Source organism: Malaclemys terrapin, chromosome 1 (assembly GCF_027887155.1).
Source record: "Malaclemys terrapin pileata isolate rMalTer1 chromosome 1, rMalTer1.hap1, whole genome shotgun sequence".
NCBI classification, from domain to species: Eukaryota; Metazoa; Chordata; order Testudines; family Emydidae; genus Malaclemys; species Malaclemys terrapin.
This window is the reverse complement of record NC_071505.1, coordinates 188,109,989-188,130,084: the sequence shown is the minus strand read 5'-3', so window position 1 is coordinate 188,130,084 and position 20,096 is coordinate 188,109,989. Positions and strand designations below refer to the sequence as shown.

General features: G+C 41.1%; 1 protein-coding gene across 2 annotated transcripts in view; it reads left to right on the top strand.

Moving 5' to 3' along the window:
• Window positions 1–20,096, top strand: part of SCAF4 (SR-related CTD associated factor 4) — a 74,601-nt gene that overhangs the window by 5,988 nt on the left and 48,517 nt on the right. For both annotated transcript variants that reach the window (XM_054047972.1, XM_054047964.1), the window contains exons 2-5: window positions 13,795–13,878; window positions 14,476–14,520; window positions 17,128–17,289; window positions 18,107–18,242. In XM_054047972.1, the coding sequence (XP_053903947.1) occupies window positions 13,795–13,878; window positions 14,476–14,520; window positions 17,128–17,289; window positions 18,107–18,242 (427 nt within the window). The remainder of the gene's footprint in view (window positions 1–13,794; window positions 13,879–14,475; window positions 14,521–17,127; window positions 17,290–18,106; window positions 18,243–20,096) is intronic.

Genomic DNA, 20,096 nt, shown 5'->3' with positions numbered 1-20,096 from the left:
AAGAGAATTCTCTGAGAGATCTTGCACAATATTTCCCCGGCTAGTGCAGTGGTATATGGAAACTGATGCAGTCCTAGTTATTTTATACTTTGTTGTATGGAAGAGCAGGAGAGGCACAGTTACCAATCTCTGATGCTAGGAGGAAAGACTAACATTGCTGTTTCTCTCTCCTGGCCATCTTGGTTCAAAAGGCAATTGAAGGTCATGCCTTTGTTGCTCCTGCAGAAAGCATGTTTCCCATGTCTGCAGGGGCAGTAGAGTGAAACAGGCTAGGGGCTTGTCTACACTGCATCTCAGTGCAGACTATAGCGGTGTGAATTGCAGAGTACACCAAAGAGTATCTTAATGTGAACTAGGTACTTTTTAGTTTGCAGCAGTAGCATCCACATGGGGCAGTTAAAGCACAACTCTGGTGCACTCTGCAGTTCGTGCCCCTGTAGTCCGCACTATGGCACTGTGTAGGCATAGCCTGGGATCATGCCAGTGTGACTCTCCAGATATCCTTAGGGGTTATTCTGAGTGTGTAAGCAGCAGCAGTGGATGTACATTGAGGGAAGAGGAGGAGTAAATATATGCAGTTAGAAGGGTATGATCGTTGCAGTACATCAGAATTTGGGATTAAGCTTGGTCCTTCATTTACTGTACTACCAGGACTGAGATTATTGCAGCAGCAGCAAATTCATCTTCTGGGGTAAGGAAGGTGCTTTGCATTGCTTTAGTGGCCACTTCAGAGCAACTGAAGGAGCAGTATCAGTGTGATCCTGAAGGATCACATTCCTTCTGAACAAGAGACAGAGAACAAGAAAGGTGGAGGATCCTGTCAGAGACTAGCAGAAGTAAAAAAAAATGGGGAAATGAAGAGAAGCAACCTTCAAGGGGAGTAGGAGATTTATGAAGGTAGAAATAAATTAATAAATTGATCTTAGTAGGCAGATAATGTTTCAGGTTTTGGGCTACTGAACTAAGTAGTTCATACCAAAACTAAATCTTCCCCCACATACTTTTTCATTTCCATTTGAAAGTGTTTATAAAGAAGTTTGCGCCAAATGGACTCCTAACTTTGTGAGTTTATCCTTCTAGTCAGCAGGAATACTTCAGTGGACTAAGTCTCATGTATGCTAGACTACCCTTGATTTATCTCTGGACAAATTAGGCTGTGGCTTCATCTTCCAAAGAACATAAACTGACAACTGTGCAGTTTATGATGGTCTCTTACCCTTGGCAGCAGCTAGTAGTTGCTAAGCGTCACAATTCACATATCAGAGGCTGACACTAATGATGGATCCTCTGAGCCACAGCCCAAGAGCAGAAATTTTGTAGGAATTCCAACATTTCTCTTTTCTCAGTAGCTCTGGGGATTTGTGGTAGGGTAAGGACCAGGCTTCTAGCCAGCAGGTAGACCCTGGACCCATTCATTTTTTATGTCTATCTGTAGCTGCTAGACCTTTTCAGTCTGATAATCCAGTAGTATTACTGGTGCTTTGGTAGCATAAGTATTTTGTTTTCTTCTTTCCTTCCTCCTCCATCCCTTCCTGCAAATATTCCATTAATTTTGCATAGGCATATGAGCAGATATCTAAAATTGTATTTGAATAACCTATAATATTGTTAGTGAAAAATATTTCTAACTGTAATTCAAATGTATTCAACACACTTGTAGAAAAAAAATCTGTTCTTGGATTCCTTATGTGCTAATTTTTATGAAGCCTTTTTATTTATATGTTTAGAACAAGTCTGTACAAGCAGTCAAGCAAGCAACAGCATAGTACTGTATAGGAACACATACTTTAATGCAGGGGTCGGCAACCTTTCAGAGGTGGTGTGCCGAGTCTTCATTTATTCACTCTGATTTAAGGTTTCGCGTGCCAGTAATACATTTTAACGTTTTTAGAAGGTCTTTCTATAAGTCTATAATATATAATTAACCTATTGTTGTATGTAAAGTAAATAAGGTTTTTAAAATGTTTAAGAAGCTTCATTTAAAATTAAAATGCAGAGCCCCCCAGACCGGTGGCCAGGACCCACGCAGTGTGAGTGCCACTGAAAATCAGCTCGCGTGCCGCCTTTGGCACGCATTCCTTAGGTTGCCTACCCCTGCTTTAATGTCTCAGCACCTGATAAGATGTAATGTAGTAGGTTGATTTTATTACTAAAGGTAAAGATTTTTCAGAGGTGCTCAATGCATATATTGCTCATTCACTTCAGTGGAGTTGTGTGTGCTCGCTTCCTTTGAAAGTCAGGCCCTGACTGTGTATGTAGAAAGACATTCTTCTTAGTCTTAGATGCCCAGTTTTCAGCATTTGCTGCTGGCCAATTAAGTAACTGATATTGATGTGAAGAACTATTAACTCGGAAGTTTGAGACTTGTCACATCAGACACACCCACTTTTCAGAAAAAGAGGTCTAATTGTTTGAGCTCCTTAAAGCAGTTTGCAAACCTTCACAGCTTCATGTTTGTGTGCCATGGTATTTAATACTGGTGGAAGCTACTGAACCTGAACAGTGTTCTGTTCAGTAGTATCGCAAAATGTATAATTATTTCTCACATTTGGTATTTCCCAAAAGATACAGGTGTTATGTGGTACTTGTATTTTTTAAAGATCATGCCCAGCCCCAAATATACTTTTTTTCTTGTCTTTGCAAACTTCAGTTTAAAAACTTTCAGAGTTTACCACTATCCTTTGCCCTAACTTCATATGGGTATTCTTGGTATTTCTGCCGCTGTTGTTCCTTGTCAAAATTTAAAAAAAGTGGTCTATCTTTATCATTGTTTCTGGAATTGTCCCCTACTTCCTTGCTCTTTGATATTATGTTGTAGTTGATGTACTTGTGTGTGTGGGGAAAACACTTTCAAAGTCTGCTTCATTATATTTCCTTGATGAGTTGCCTTAAATTAAAACTTCCTTGTGCTAGAGAAGGTGATTTGGAATTTGCGGGTAAGTGGCAGTATACATGGACTATGGAAGACCTGCTTTTGGAGAAATTTTCTTCAACGTGTTTGTTGGAAAACTTAGACTCACTTAGGAACATTCTTTGATAGTCTGCTGAATATATCTATAATATATTGGACTATTTTCTCTTGACCCTAAACAAGGCTTGGAAAAAATCACCAGAAACTTAGTAGCCAGTAGTCAATATCAAAGTTGGGGGTCGAGGGTTCAAAGGCAGTATCTTGTTGACAAAGGTCAGCTGCTGGTGTTTAAGCCTTGTCTACACTGTGGAGTTATCAATAAAAGTTATGCTGCTTTAATTAAACCACTGTTGCATGTCCACACTATCTGTGCTCCTTATGTTGGCAGAGCGCATCCACACTAGCAGCTCTTAGAATCATAGAACTGGAAGGGACCTCGAGAGGTCATCTAGTCCAGTCCCCTGCACTCAAGGCAGGACTAAGTATTACCTAGACCAGGGGTCTCAAACTCAAATGACTATGAGGACTAGTACATTGGCCCAAGGGCCGCATTACTGACACCTCCTCCCCCTGCTGCCCTCTGCCCCGCCCCCATTCCACCTCTTCCATGAGGCCCCACCTCTTCCCACCCCTTCCCTGCCCCCATTCCAACCCCTTCCCCGAAATCCCCACCCCAACTCTGCCCCCTCCCTGCCCCCAGGGGGTGCAGGAGGGGTGTGAAGTGTGGTGGGGGCTCAGGGCAGGGAGTTGGAGTGTGGGGTGCAGGAGGAGTGAGGGGTACAGCAAGGGGTCAGGGTGCAGGGTGCGGCAGGGGTTCAGGGCAGGGGGTCGGGGTGCAAGAGTGTGGGATGCAGCAGGGGGATCAGGGCAGTGGGTTGGGGTGCAAGAGGAGTGTGGGGTGCAGCAGGGGGCTCAGGGCAGTGGGTTGGTGTGCAAGAGGAGTGCAGGGTATGGCAGGGGGTTCAGGGGAGGGGGTTGGGGTACAAGGTGCGGCAGGGGGTCAGGGTGCAGGAGGGGTGCAGGGTACGGCAGGGGGTTGGGGTGCGGCATGGGGCTCAGGGCAGTGGGTTGGGATGCAGGAGGGTTGAGGCAGGGGGTCGGGGTACAGGGTGCGGCAGGGGGCTCAGGGCAGGGGGTTCGGCTGTAGGAGGGGTTTGGTGGGGCAGGATCTGGCCTGGCGTGGACCAGGGGCAGGGCAGGCTCCCTGCCTGCCTGCCCTGCCCCCGCAAGAGGCTGGAACGTGGGGAAGGGGGGGGTGAAGGGGCTGTGTGTTTCTGTTGCTTGAGGCACCACCTCCAGCTGCTCACATTGGCCGGGGATCGTGGGGAAGGGGGTGGCGGGGGGGCTGTGTGTTTCTGTTGCTTGAGGCACCGCCTCCAGCTGCTCCCATTGGCCGTGGATCCCTGTTCCTGGCCAATGGGAGCTGCTGGGGGCGCTGCCTAAAGCAACAGAAACATATAGCCCCTCCGCCCTCCCCTTCCCCACATTCCAGCCTCTTCCCGGAGTGGTGTGGGGGCAGGGCAGGCAGGCAGGGAGCCTGCCCTGCTTCCGGTGCACGTCCGGCCGCCGCTCTGATAAACACTGGGGGAGGGTGGGGAGGCTGCGAGGGGCTTGCTGGCCGCATGAACAGAACCGGACCCAGAACCGATCCCTGCAGGACCCCACTAGTTATGCCCTTCCAGCATGACTGTGAACCACTGATAACTACTCTCTGGGAACGATTTTCCAACCAGTTATGCACTTACCTTATAGTAGCTTCATCTAGGTTGTATTTCTCCAGTTTGTTTATGAGAAGGTCATGTGAGACAGTATCAAAGGCCTTACTAAAGTCAAGATAATGTTTTCACCTCTTTCTACATCTACCGCTTCCCCCCATCTATAAGGCTTGTTACCCTGTCAAAGAAAGCTATCAGGTTGGTTTGATATGATCTTGACAAATCCATGCAGACTGTTATTTATCACCTTATTATCTTTTAGGTGTTTGCAAATTGATTGCTTAATTATTTGCGTCATTATCTTTCTGGGTACAGAAATTAAGCTGATTGGTCTGTAATTCCCCGGGTTGTCCTTATTTCCCTTTTTATAAATGGGCACTATATTTGCCCTTTTCCAGTCTTCTGGAACGTCTTCCGTCTTCCATGACTTTTCAAAGATAATTGCTAATGGCTCAGATGTCTCCTCAGTCAGATGTCTCCTTGAGTATTCTAGGATGCATTTCATCAGGCCCTGTTGATTTGAAGACATCTAACTTGTCTAAGTAATTTTTGACTTGTTCTTTCCTTATTTTAGACTCTGATCCTACCTCATTTTCACTGACATTCACTATGTTAGACGTCCAATTGCCACCAACCTTCTTGGTGAAAACTGAAAGAAAGACATTATTAAGCACCTTTGCCATTTCCACATTTTCTGTTACTCTCTTTCCCCCCTCATTGAGTAACGACCTACTCTGTCCTTGGTCTTCCTCTTGCTTCTAACATATTTGTAGAATCTTTTCTTCGTTCCTTTTATGTCCCTAGCTAGTTTGATCTTGTTTTGTGCCTTGGCTTTTCTGATTTTGTCCCTACTTACTTGTGTTATTTGTTTATATTCATTCTTTGTAGTTTGACCGAGTTTCCACTTTTTGTAGGACTCTTTTTTGAGTTTTAGATAATTGAAGATCTCCTGGTTAAGCCAGTGTGGTCTCTTGCCATACTTCCTATCTTTCCTACGCAGTGAGATAGTTTGCTCTTGTGCCCTTAATAATGTCTCTTTGAGAAACTGCCAACTATCATCAGTTGTTTTTCCCCTTAGACTTGCTTCCCATGGGATTTTACCTACCCACTCCCTGAGTTTGCAAAAGTTTGCCTTCTCGAAATCCATTGTCTTTATTGTGCTGTTCTCCCTCCTACCATTCCTTAGAATCATGAACTCTACCGTTTCATGATCACTTTCACCCAAGTTGCCTTCCACTTTCAAATTCTCAACCAGTTCCTCCCTATTTGTCAAAATCAAATCTAGAACAGCCTCTCCCCAGTAGCTTTCTCCATCTTTTGTAATAAAAAATTGTCTCCAATACCTTCCAAGAACTTACTGGATAATCTGTGCCCTGCTGTGTTATTTTCCCAACAGATGTTTGAGTAGTTGAAGTCCCCCAACACCAAGTCCTGTGCTTTGGATGATTGTGTTAGTTGTTTAAAAAAAGCTTCATCCACCTCTTCTTCCTGGTTTGGTGGTCTGTAGTAGACCACTACCATGACAGCACCCTTGTTTTTACCCCTTTTATCCTTACCCAGAGACTTTCAACAAGTCTGTCTCCTATTTCTATCTCAACCTCAGTCCAAGTGTATACATTTTTAATATATAAGGCAACACATCCTCCCTTTTTTCCCTGCATGTCCTTCCTGAGCAAGCTATACCAATATTCCAGTCATACATATTGTCCCACTGAGTCTCCGTGATGCCAACTATGTCATAGTTGTGTTTATTTAATAGTATTTCGAGTTCTTCCTGCTTATTCCCCATACTTCTCGCATTAGTATACAGACATCTAAGATACCAATTTGATTTCCCCCCAACTCCCAGTTCTGTCTTGTGTCTCCCTTATTTCTACCATAACAGCCCATGCTCCCCCCAGATTCCGACCCTTCTCCCAGGTCTTCATGTTTTTGACTTAACTGTGGGCTTTAGTCACCTGTTTCTTCACGCCCCGAGACAGAAAGTTGCAGCGCTGTAAATTGCCAGTGTAGACAAGCCCCACCATTCCACATTAATGGTTCTGATTCCTTCTTAGTTCTCCCACAGCCTCCTGAGCTGCTCTGTGAGCTCCCACACTGAGAAATGTCAAAGCTTCCAGAATTTTGAAAGACGAGTGGCACATCATGTCTGCAGGGCAGCCGAGTTCAAAACAATGAGCAGAGCAGTCACGGCAGGCATTGTGGGATACTGGGGGAGGCCAGTTATGTCGACATAATGGCAGCGTGTACACTGATGCTTTGTTACTTTAACTTTTCTGAAAAAAACTTTCTCTCATCGAGGTGGTTTTATTTTGTCGCCAAAAGTGAAGAGTTTTGTCACCAAAAGTGGTATTGCGGTGTGTATAGCTCCACAGTTTTGTCGGCAAAAGACAGTTTTTGGCAGAGGGAAGCTGACAGAATTCTTCCGTTTTGTTTTGCTGCTCTTTTTGGGATCTGCTATGTACAGAGTTGGACTTTTTCCTTGGGGTTCTAAGATCAGGCCACATGTAAAAAAATTCTTTTTCATCCTTTGTCTTAGAACACTGCTCCTCTGCTGCTTCCAAACATAGTAGGTCCTCAAAATAAGTTGCAGAATGAAATTAATGCAATTCTTGTATACTTTGTTATGAGGGAAAATTTGTCGGGTACTTTTTTCAAGCTTTGGATGTGAGCCTGGACAGCTTTTACGCTGAGCTAGGAAAGACCTGGTAGGTCATCTAGTCCATTCTCCATAATTCCCTACATTATTTCCTCCTTTTGCACATATATTGACATTTGTAAGTTAGTCAGTATGACTGTTGCCCGTTTGACATTATCTATTAAAAGTCCAGTAATGTTCATAAGTTTGGTTCCTCTTGTTTGGTTGTATTTATTAGCCTGGAAAATGAGGTGGTAACTCTTCTCCTTCTAAACTTTGTGAGCATTGGTTTTACCGAACACTTTATTTGCTAACAGTTTAAGGAAGAGTATGCAGGATTGCATATGAATTTAAGTACTTTACGTTCAGCTGGTTTAAGTTCAGTAAGCTATTTAATATTAATATTGCTTTCATTTTCATAGCACAGTAGGTTGCAGAAGTAGCAGTAAAAAAGAAAAGCAGGGCTTTAATTTCACTTGTCTGTAAAAAGGCTCTCATGCTTGCTGTACTCCCACCACACACTGACTTTCAAATTTAAATAAGTTTTGGAATTTCCTGTTAAACTCTAATTTGGGGATAGTATTTGAGACTGTGCAAAATAAAAATCACATTCTTTTCCTACTATTGTTACTGGTAACAATTAAGACTACTAATAAGTGAAAGGTTAGAGAAATTTTCTTTTCAGCTTTTTACTTCATGGATTTGACAGCATTTGTACATAGTCAGTTTTCCCTATTGTGCGAAACGCCCCCACAATAAAATGGGAGAGAGAAACACATATTTTTAAAACACTGAAATCAGCAGAATTCAGAAGCAGGACTATAATACTTCAACCCTCCATAGTCTTCAGGCTGACAGTATCCCTTTTTAAAATAAAGCAGCTTCATTTTACTTCCGTCTTCACCTTGACTTTTTTTTTTATTAACATCCTAGATGACGGGGGTATTTTTTTGTTACTCCGTTCCCTCCCCAGTGCCTCAGCTTGATTCGAGGTGTGGCTTTGATTTGTCAAACTGAGTATCTGTGGCTCCAAGCAACCATGGGGAAAGGGGAGGAAATGGAACATGCTGAGAGGGGTTTGGCTCCACCTTTCATTTCTTTAGTCCATGAGGTCAGTAGCTGTGGATGGGGTTGGGGAGCAGCTATGAAACCTAAAGTGTGATCCACATAGAATATGATTGGCTCCACTGCAGAGTGAGGAAGGAGGAAAATCTACTGTTTTAGGTCCAGTTGCCTGGGGGAGAGGATTATAGGGAAAGATCCCTGTTATGAAGTAGTCAATTTAAAGTACTCTCTAAAGCTTTAAATTGGTGTCTTTTTGGTTAATTTTATCAAATATTCATTGCCATAAAAAGTAAGAACTTCAGTTTTTACATGGTTATCCAAGTGCTGTTTCTTAAAATGATTAAGATGTTGAATTTTAAGACACTTTTCAAATTGAGAAATTTGACATTTCTTATAGGTAATTTTATTGGAATGATGCTCTTCTCTACTGATTTGTGACAATATAACTTTTCTGCATGTACCCTGATTTGGGTTCAGTGTATATAACAAAAGATCCAAAGTTTAGCAGGACATTCCCACTCTCATATGTGGAAAGGACATAAACCTTATTGTAACATATCCCTGTTGTAACAGTGAGATTTTACACCAAAACAAATTTAAGGGGGTACTAACAAGGTTGGTAAAGACACAATTTGATTTTTTTCTTCAAAACATGGTTTTGCCACTTTTTTATTTAACTTCCACAGTTTAGCAATCACAATCAATTCTAAAATTGCAAATCACAGCGTTTATTTTAATGGGGTATGTGAAAATTGTTAGGGAAGGAAACAGATTTTTGTTTATTCCATCCCAAGGGCTAGTTACAAATTGTAGGTGCAGTTTTTTAAATAGCTTGTCTTCATTAATTTAGACTTGCATTTAAATTTGATCCATATCTTTCCACCCCCAATTTCCCCATGTATGCATTTTCAGAGTCCCCTTTGGGAATATTGCTTGTGGTATCCTCATCACTTTCACTCTGTTCATGCTGTTGTTGCTTGGGAAGTGCTATCTGCAGCAACACAGGCAGTATTCCCAAGTCCTGTGCCCAGCCCTGCTTTCCTCAAGGCCCTTGTTCATTTCTTTCTTTCTCGTGGATTATTTTACTAGGCCTCAATTCCTGCTTCTCTTGCTCCTTAGATAATGGCCCCATGTTATCAACTCCTACCTCATACACTTCTTCGTATTTGGTTTCCCACTTCCTACCTGCTGGGTGCTTGCCTGCTCCTTGGATCCTTCGCTGGTTCCTAGCTGTATCGTATCAGACTCTAGAAGCAGTCTCCTGATCTTCAGGCCTGGCTCCTACCTCCTCCTGGGTCCATGACTACCTTCTGCACTCCCAGAGTTCCTTGTTTTTTTTATTACACTCCTGAAATAACTGCTGTTCCTGAGGACAGTGCCTTGACACAGGCTTCTTTTGCACTCATGATAGGAGATTGGTTGCTTTCTCGGCTGGAAGAACTCCTCCTTAGTCTATGGGAAGAAAGAGGTGGCTCCTTTATACAACATGGCTCCTTGTACTCTTCTTTCCTTCTGTCAGCCTCCTGGCCACAGCTGCATCAAGGGAGTAGAATCTGCTCTTATGTTCTACCAGGAAGGGCAGGTGTGAGGATCACAATTTAGAAATCTCCATGCTAATGGTTACTTTGTCTTTCAATATTTTTATGTTGACATTCAGGAGAATCAGTGTTGGCATTCTCTTTGTTTACCCAACAGTGACTTCAAAGAAGGAATGTGTAATAATTTAGCAAAAAAGAGATTGAGCTTCAAAATGATAAAGGGAAGGAACACATTCATTGTGTGAAGCTAACTAGCAGGTGGCATGAAATGTTTTGTTAGCCATACTAATCCTTCCCGGCAGCCAGAGATGGATGCTAGCTTGGAATGTATCTATTGGTTTGAAATGTTGACTGGTTAAAGCCAATCTGGAGCTGGAATTTGCCTTGTGTGGAAGGGTTAGCCAAACTCCTGGGTTAAAAATTATCTGTCTCAAAGGGTTGATGATAACACAGAGAGAATGGATTCAACAGCTGTATGTGGTGGCTGGCTCCTCTATGTTACTGGGCTACTAGCTCCTGAAGGAAGATGCTGTTGAAAGAAAAATACTTTCTGGACTAGGAATCTAGTTAAGGAAACAAGCATGTACTTGTTTATTCTTCCTGTATTTAATTACTGCCAATGTTGGTTTTTTTTGTTTTGGTAACTATGCTGAAAGCTTGGTGGTTGTTTTCTGTGGCTACAAGTATTTAGTCCATAATTTTGTTATTTAACTAAACCTATTTCCTTTTGTTTTTTCTTTCCCTTAGTAATTGAAAAGAGAGGAGAAATCTGTTTAATCTGACATCCTCTGAAATGGGCTATTAAACATCTTACCAGGATCTCAGACTAACAATTATACTAGAAAAAAAGGGCTAATATGGTGGCTACAATTCTATTTTGGGTTAAACTGTCCAAAAGAGAATTCTCCGTTCCTTTGTTGTGTTTGGCTAATGGGTTCTTATTGGAGATGAGGATCCTGGTATTAGGCCTTTTTAACTGGTATTTCCTAGGCCCTGATGCCTGTATTACACAGCCCTGAGGAATAGAATCATTTTATATAATAGCTCATTTATTTTCTTTCTTTTTGAAATATAGCTGTATTTTTTACCTTGAACTCTCCCATGTGTATAGGATATTTTGAGACTTGCAGGCTTTTCAATTACAAGAATCATGTCAATTACATACTTCTGCCCATAGTAAGCAGCAACTTAGGGCCTGTCTGCATTGCCCCACAGTTCATACTAAGGGGATGTGACTAGCAGGGCACACCAGAGTGCTGTGCTATAATTTATCTGTGTGGACGTCCAAATTCAAGACCTTATAAGTTTGTGTACAGACGGGGGAGTTAGAGTGCAGCACTTTGGTGTGCTCTGACATTCATATCCCCTTAGTCTGAACTCTGGGATACTGTAGACATGCCTTCAAATAACAAGGGCAGTGTAGGGAAGGAGCAGCAAACATTCATTTTAATAGACTGGGAGATCTAGAAATAGACTTAATGACAGAGAGCAGGAGCTAAAAGGGGGAGTATGAAAAGTGGTGGTGCACCTCTTCTTAGGTTGGAGGAGGAGCAAGAGTGGCATTTCCTCAGAGGGTATGTCTATGCTCCAGTAAAAAAGCGCATGGCACAGTCTGTATTGGCTGACTTGGGCTCAGGCTGTGGGGTTGTAAAATTGCAGTGTAGATGTTCGGACTTGGGCTGGAGCTCAGGCTTTGAGACCCCACGAGGGGGAGGAACTGAGAGCCTGGGCTCCAGCAAGCCCAAACATCTACACTTCTATTTTTAGCCTGAGCCAGCTGACTTGGACTCAGACTCAGTACCATGATTTATTTATTTATTTATTTATTTATGTATTGCAGTGGGGCCTGGGAGAGGACGACAGGCAGGAGGGAAGGAGCTTTTGGATCAGGGATGTGCTGTCAGAAGTGCTCAGTAGAAAATAGAAACTGTATCAGAGCCAGCCATCTCATAAGATGTTGGGGCAACTTTGATGGTATAGTCTTTCTAGTGAATTATTCTTTGAGGTGACATAGATGATCTATGTGTATATAGACTTCAGTATAGTTATTAGCAAAAGCAACACAGTTTAGTGCTGGTGTGAAGTAGCTGTTGGTTGTTTTTCTTCTCTCTTCTGTTTCTACCCACCTGAACAGTGGTTGTCTCTAGGGCTTCACTGTCCTCAGCAGTCTGAAGAGTCAGTGTTATAGACGCTGAAGTACTACTGTGTGGGCAGTGGGAGAATTCTACTGTGATTAGGTGGTGGGTGAGGGTGGGGAGGAGTGCAGCTTCACCCCTTCTGTGCCAACAAGGAGAGAAGATGCTTGAACTTCCTCTCCTGGATCTGTTACTTGCTTTATAGTCTTGTTCAAATCACTTGGGGCTTGTCTACACTTACAGCGCTGCAGTGACATAGCTGTAGCGCTTATTGAAGATGCTACCTGCATACGCCAACAGGAGAGTTTCTCCCATCGGCGCAGGTATTTCAGCTCCCCGAGAGGCAGTAGCTGTATCAATGGTAGAAGCTCTCCCATCAACATAGCGCTGTCTACGCTGGGAGTTAGATTGGTATAACTATGTTGCTCTGGGGTGTGGATTTTCCACACCCATGAGCAATGTGGTTATACTGATATAAGTTTTTAGTGTAGACCCAGGCTTAATCTGGGTTTATAAATTTCCCTCTATACAAAATTGAGATACTACTACTCTGCCTTTCAGGGTAATGCTCATCACCTTGAAGAGGTAGAGTACTGTGTGTGTGTTTGTTAAATACCTTGACTCTAAGAGAAAACGGTTCCATTACGTTTTTAACCTTTCACACATCAGGTGCTGTTAAATTATAGAGGTGCCAGTTGTAGATCCACATTTTAAGGTTGAGTTGATTTTGTCCTTGTAGTAGTTTGAATCCCTGTTTTATTATGCATGGGGAATACAGTGTATCTTCCCCAAATTTACAGAACATTTTGGGTACTAATGCATTTTCTTAGAATTTACAAACCCATTACAGTTAAAATTAATTTTAAAATAGGTATTTAAAGAAATTTGACACTGTCAGGCCTTTTTTTGTCTTTAATGGTGGTGGTAATAGAATAACACTGACGCTTCTAATGTACTTAAAACAGAAATGTTGTGCTTAGATTATATTTGAATAAATTAGTTAATCCTGTAAATCAGGCTCTCGAGATGCCTCACATTGGTCATCCAAACTCAGTAATTACTTTTGAAAATCTTGGCCCTCATTTCTGAGGAACTTATAAATAACTTCCCCTCTGGGTAATATTAGCATGAAGAGTAGTTCAGTGTATGAAAATTTCCAAAGCAATTGATGCAGTTAGTTTCTGTGGTAGTATTTCACCCTTACTATTGCAAGAATGTTTAATGGAGGTATTTAGCATATATGCTGCTATACCTATATGTAACAGGATGAATAAGAGATGGGATATTGGTTTGTGATGGTTTCAATGGTTAAAAGTTTGTGCTCATGGGAAAACCTTTTTTTTGGACTCCGGAGTAGTATAGAAGTATAAACTGCAAGCTCAGGCTCAAACTGATGATGATCAGGTTAAATAACTTTAAGTCAAACTACAGTTTATTCTCTTGGTTTCAGATCGTTTCCATGAAATAGTTTAGAATTTGGGAATTAATGTGTACCTAGTTTCATAACTGGTAAGTCAGACACAGATGAAATCTTCTGACAACAGCCGCTAAATCCATGGATGGGGCTTTAAAAACAAACAAACAAAAAAACCTGACATTGATTGTACAACTTCAGACATTGGCTTTCAAGTCAGTAATTGCATTGTTGAAGTGGCTGATCTCTTGATTTCAGGCCTTGTTATAACACAATCTTGGTTGCATGACCGTTGCCAAGAACCTGCATTGATTGTTATGTTGACTGACTTGCTTGCTTCTTTCAGAATTTTTTTTAATGTTTATTTTCTCTGTTTAGCTCTTTTCACTCATGGAGATGAAACCTCCTATCTCCCGAGCAAAGATGATTCTCATTACTAAAGCTGCCATTAAAGCTATTAAGGTAAAGAAAAACAGAAATAAACCACAAATTCAGACCATACCAGTAGCATTATCTTTGGATTGTACTTGATTTCTAAAAAATGCATATCTTTTACATGATTTCTAAAATTTTATAGCTTGGTAAAGATTTCTTTTGTTTGACTTTTGGAGGGTTTTTTCCCCCAAAGGAAAGTGAGTGAACGTTCTTTATCTTGGGTTATGCTGCCAGTATCTCTGCAAAACGGTAACACCAACTTGTTTTTAAGAAAATGACATTTTCTGATGCTATGGTTTACAGTCTTGTTATGATTTGTATATGATAAAATCAAAATGTTGTAACATGTAACTACATCCCATCGCATCAAATTTAAAAAAAAAAATTAAAAACAGGAAAAAGTAGTTGTCACAATAGTACTGCCTTCATGTTATGTATATGTGATGTGAGATGCTTCCAATGGCAAGGTCAGTTTTATCCATGAAAACTTTTTAAGGAATGTTTGAGATGAAGTGCATCACACACTAGAATATATTTGTTTTCCTAATTGTTAATATGTACAAAAAATTAAAATACCTCTGAAATCGTACATCACTGATTAAATAGATCACATCTCTTTTCCAGCTCTACAAGCATGTAGTACAGATAGTAGAGAAGTTTATCAAAAAGGTAAGTGCTTTTTATAGTATTTTTAATATTTACTTAATGGGATCCTGGGCATTTAAACATCCACAGCTCTATCACTATTTTTTATTAACTACAGTAGCTCCTCACTTAAAGTCGTCCCGGTTAATGTTGTTTAATTGTTATGTTGCTGATCAATTAGGGAACATGCTCGTTTAAAGTTGTGCAATGCTCCCTTCTAACATCGTTTGGCAGCGGTCTGCTTTGTCCACTGCTTGCAGGAAGAGCAGCCCGTTGCAGCTAGCTGGTGGTGGCTTGGAACCAGGGTGGACCAGCAGCCCCCCATCAGCTCCCCGCTCTCCTAAGTTCCCTGTGCAGCAGCTGCCCAGCAGGCTATCAGTTGCCGGCAGTTCAGCTGTGTCCCTCCCCCCACTGCCATGTGCTGCTCCTGCCCTCTGCCTTGGAGCTGCTCCCCGAGACTCCTGATTGTTGTGCGGGGGCGGGGGGGGGAGGAGGAAGAGGGGGGCTGATTAGTGTCCCCCTCTTCCCTGCTCCTGCACCCCACTTACCCCATCTTCCATAGGGCAGGGGGGACACACGACAGGGCTCAAGACGGAGGGAGCTTGCTGGAAGCAGCTGCGGTCTCAGCAAGCTGATCTAATTAACAAGGCAGTGTACTTAAGAGTATGGTCAGCTTACTTACAGGGGTGTGTGTCTCTGTTTCTGTCTGTGATGCTGTCTCCCCTCCCTCCATTCCTGCTACCTTGTAGAGTGTGAGAGTTAACCCTTGAGGGCTCAGCCAATTGCTAGTTCATCATTTAGCAGTAAGGCATCCCCTGGGCAATATCCCACCCTCTGATTCCTCCACCTCAACCAAGCTTCACAATCATCATCACTGTGTACCAGTATTAAATTGTTTAAAACTTATACTGTGTGGTGTGTATGTGTGTGTATATAATAGTCTTTTGTCTGGTGAAAAAAATTTCCCTGCAATCTAACCCCCTCATTTACATTAATTCTTATGGGGAAAGTGGATTTACTTAACATCGTTTCGCTTAAATCCCATTTTTCAGGAACATAACTACAACGTTAAGTTAGGAGTTACTGTAGTAATACTACAAGTATTACCTAAGGCTACTTACTGTACTAAAAAATCAGAAAAAAACTCTATTTTTAGAGAACTTTTTTCAGCGTTTTTTTTTTCTTTGTGCATTTGACAGCAATTTGTATATAGTCAATCATTTCCCTCTGTTCATGTGAGTCTTTCATACAGCATCAGGAGATTGAAAAAAAAAAAAAAAAAAAAAGTGTGATTGTAAAACCACAGAAATCGTCAGTGGGATTTAAGGATAGATATAGTGCTTGAAACGCAAATTCTTCTAATTTTTCAAGTTGATTGTGTCTTTTTTTACTACTACCGTTATGATTGATGTTTCCAGAAAATGTAACTTACACACCCTGGTGCCTGGAAACTTAAAAAATAGGTTAAATACATCACCGTCCACAAAAGTAGACCAACAGGCATGTTAATTTAAGTTCCATTAGACAAACAGGAAGAAATGGCAATATATGCCGAATGAAAAAAGGCAACATCAGAAAGATAAATACTTTTTTTCAAGCATCTAATTAATTCTAAATTAGTGGAAGGAGACTGAAAAGTGAGTGAGAGTTAGCTTGATGTCCCAGTGGTGGTGGTCTATATTGGAAAGTAAGAGAGGAGTTGTGTTCAGGTCCCAGACCCTGCTTCTTAAGGCAGCAAAGGAGACAGTGAATCTTTACTACATAAAGGCACACAAACATCTTTCCTCTATTCTGCCCTAGGTCCCAAAGTAACTCCTTCCTCCCTACCTTTGCCACCAATTAATTTTAGTTACATTTAGAAACATTACAGGACATAATGCTTATGTAATACATGGAAGTCATCTCTTTTTTACATTCTTGATTTCTACATTTGCTCATTTAAACAATTTTCATTTCACAGTATCTACTGTTTGTGGTCCTGCTTTCTCCAAGTTATTCCAACCTTTTTTATTACATACAACAGAACTAGCTTTTTGCATTATTAAGATCAATATCTCATGCACCACTTTCTCTTACATATTTATCATCTTAACTCATTTCAGTCCTTACATTGTCCTCCCCCCCAAATTAATTAGTATAAAATTGATTTAAATAGTAAAACTTTTGCTGCATCATGTGTATAAATAGGCTTGCTGCAGTTCATTCTTTTTCCTGTAGGTTGTCTTTCAATTAGTGGGAAGGCCTAGATAGTTATTGTTCATGATTAATCATATTTTAAGTATTTGCTTTATGTAAGTGTTTTTACTCAAGTTTAAATTGTATTGCCATGCCAGTCTTTCTCAAAGATAAATATTTTAGCTACTTTGTTTATCAGGGTACACATTACGAACACATTTTGCTATTAGATTTACTAGTGTTAGACATAGCTCCTTGTACAGCCCTATAGTACTGGTAAAAAGAGAACTGTAAATAGTAGAATTCAAGTTTTCTATTGGGACCTGCAGGAAAATATTAAGTACAAGGTGCAGGTTGCTTGTAGCGATTCTGAAACCTATTGGGGCGTTAGGGTGGTTATGCTGTTAATACTGTATATGCTACCCTGCAATAACTGGGAACAATCTATCTTTTCAGTGCAAACCAGAATATAAAGTCCCTGGATTATATGTTATTGACTCTATTGTTCGTCAGTCTCGTCACCAGTTTGGAACAGACAAGGATGTTTTTGGGCCAAGATTTTCTAAAAATATAACTGCCACATTCCAGTATTTATATCTCTGTCCATCTGAAGACAAGGTATAGCTAAAACTTCTTGAATGTTTTGAATTGCTGAATTCTTAATTGTGTGTTCCTGCTTATATGAAAGCTAATTTGGTGGTTCTCTGCCTTGACTGCAATGCCATAGTCGTCATTGTGTGGGTAGTGGTAATATTAGAGGTAATACTTCAGTGGAGATCCTGATGATGATAAATTCTTTTTTAACTTGTTCTCTGTTCTTTGTGTTCATGTCTTTGTCCAATTGGAGACCATACCAAAACTATTTACTTTTCAGGGATCCTTCTCGTGTGGGACTTGTTGCAGTTGATTGGATTGGTAGCTGAAAGAAATGCAGATAGTCTTCCTCTCCCCTCCGTCCCCCTCCCTCCCCCCCCACTTCAAAACTCTGTTCTAGTATTTTCTTTTCACTTCCTTTCACTCCCTTTTGTCAGACTTTCCCACTTCACTTCTGCATTTTTGTTGTCTTTTTCTCGGCTCTTCTCTGCCTTCCCCTTCTGGGATTCTTCCAAAGGCCACATCAAACTCTCCTGAATGGCCGTATGACTGGATGCAACTCTTAATTTTCTATCACTGCTATTCCTTTGGTTTGCCAGAGGAGTTTGCTAGAGAGTGGCACAAGCTCTCTTGGTGTATCCAAAAAAAAAAGGGGGGGGGGGGGTCCAGTAGTGTGGATCCTGCTAACCTGTGCAACAAGTAATCAAGCTGTGTCTAAAACTTGAACATGCTACAAGACCACTGATCCAGTCACCCATTTCTTTATGTGCAAGAACTAAATTTAGAGCCTGTGCATTAGGAATATTTTGTTCTATATTAATACTTTCTTTTATTTGAACAGAGTAAGATAGTTCGTGTCCTGAACCTTTGGCAGAAAAATGGAGTGTTTAAAATAGAGATCATTCAGCCTCTCCTGGATATGGCAGCAGGAACTAGTAGCGCAGCCCCGATGGCAGAAAACGCTACAAATAATGAAGGTATGAATGTCAGTACAACTTGTAAATTAAAAGTTATGGAACCAATGACTTGTTACTATTTGGTGCACTAAGGTAAAAGTACCTCATGTTTGTAAACCAAGTTCACTAGCACACTTCAAAATTCACTTTTATCACAAAAATTATATAGAAGAATCTGAACACATTCTGAATAAATGTTGCTGCTGTATATTTATACATATGTTATTGGAAATTATTGAAATTTGAGCTAATATGGCTTTGGATATTTCCATACAACTAAGTATGTATAGACCTATTGGGTGTTGATAGTAATGTTCCCACTAAAAATGACTTCCTTCTTAATTTTCTTCTTGTATCTGTGAGACTTTTTATTATTTCCCAGTATGTTCCTTTTTAAGCATCTGGTTCAGTAAAGTATGGAACATCTTACAGTGGAGAAACTTCATGCCTTAAAGTATATAAAAATATTATTACCTACACAGCATATTTTTAGTGACTAGTATTTGTTGCAACACAAAAATCTTGAGGCAAGGTTATTTAGACTGCATAACACATTGGTGCAAGCCATAAAATGCAAGAAAATAATTGTCACTCAACACCCCACCTATTCTCCACTCTCCGGTTCCCCTTCTCAATCTTTTGCCTTCTCTGAACTATCTCCTTCCACCATCTGCAGCACACATCTCCATCCTCATCCTGAATAATCAGTTTGTACTTCTGACGCCCCCAATACAGGGTTGGTGTTGAATGGTGTGCAGTATTGTACATGGTTTAAATTGGTATAAGTGAGGCATGGTGTCAGCTCACAAGATTTCTGTGAAATGTTTTTCAGTAATGCTTAGGAAGACATCACCTATTGTCACTTTTCCTAAACATACAGAAAAACAGAGCTCAGAGACATCACTTGCTATGTCTAGTAACTTCCTGACAGCCTTGCAAAACTCACTCTGAGGTGTGACCATGATCTGAATTTTTTTTCTTTTCCTGTACTGCCACTGGTAACTAGCAGACCAAACTCCTTTCCCTCAGATTTAGCTGTGCAATCGTACTGATTTCAGAGGGATTTCATAAGTGTAATAGAGGGAGTAATTTGTCCCTGCAGTAAACAGTTCTGTTAGTGCATTACAGGAATAGAATCCAGCTCAGTCAGCACTGCAGAGCCTATCCAGCAAAGAGTAAAAAGTAGTAAACTTACTTTTGTCCCATAAGCAAGCAGTGTCACTGAATACACACACAGAGCAAGTCTTGAGATGTAATTTTTCTGAGCAGAATCACACTCTTGGAAACATTACAAAACATTTAATCTTGCATTTGCCTTCTGGGAAAACAAATTTTTCAGAACACTGTTTGCTTTCCCTTTCTGCAAGTCAACACTGCAGTTATTTAAACTGTCAACAGATCCACAGGTTCGTAGAAATAAGTCTGGCATTGTGATATGCAATGTTGTTGTAGCTGTGTTGGTCCCAGGATATTAGAGAGACAAAGTGGTAATATCTTTTATTGGACCAAGTTCCGTTGGTGAGATAGAGAAGCTTTCAAGCTTACACAGACCTCTTCTTCAGGTCTGGGAAACTTACCCAGGCCCTGTCTACACTACAAATTGAGTTGACCTAAGTTAGGTCAACATACTGTGGTGGTTCATGTCCACAGTATGCTACCTCTGTCAGAGATGCGCGTCCTCACCCGGAGTGCTGCCACTGATTTAACTTTTGGGGGGCACTGACAGCTGGAGCCCCCTTACCCGCCACGGGGCTAACAGCCCACAGGTGACGTCAGTAATGCGAGACCTGAAGAAGAGCTCTGTGTAAGCTTGGAAGCTTGTCTCACCAATAGAAGTTGCTCCAATAAAAGATTATTACCTCACCCACCTTTTCT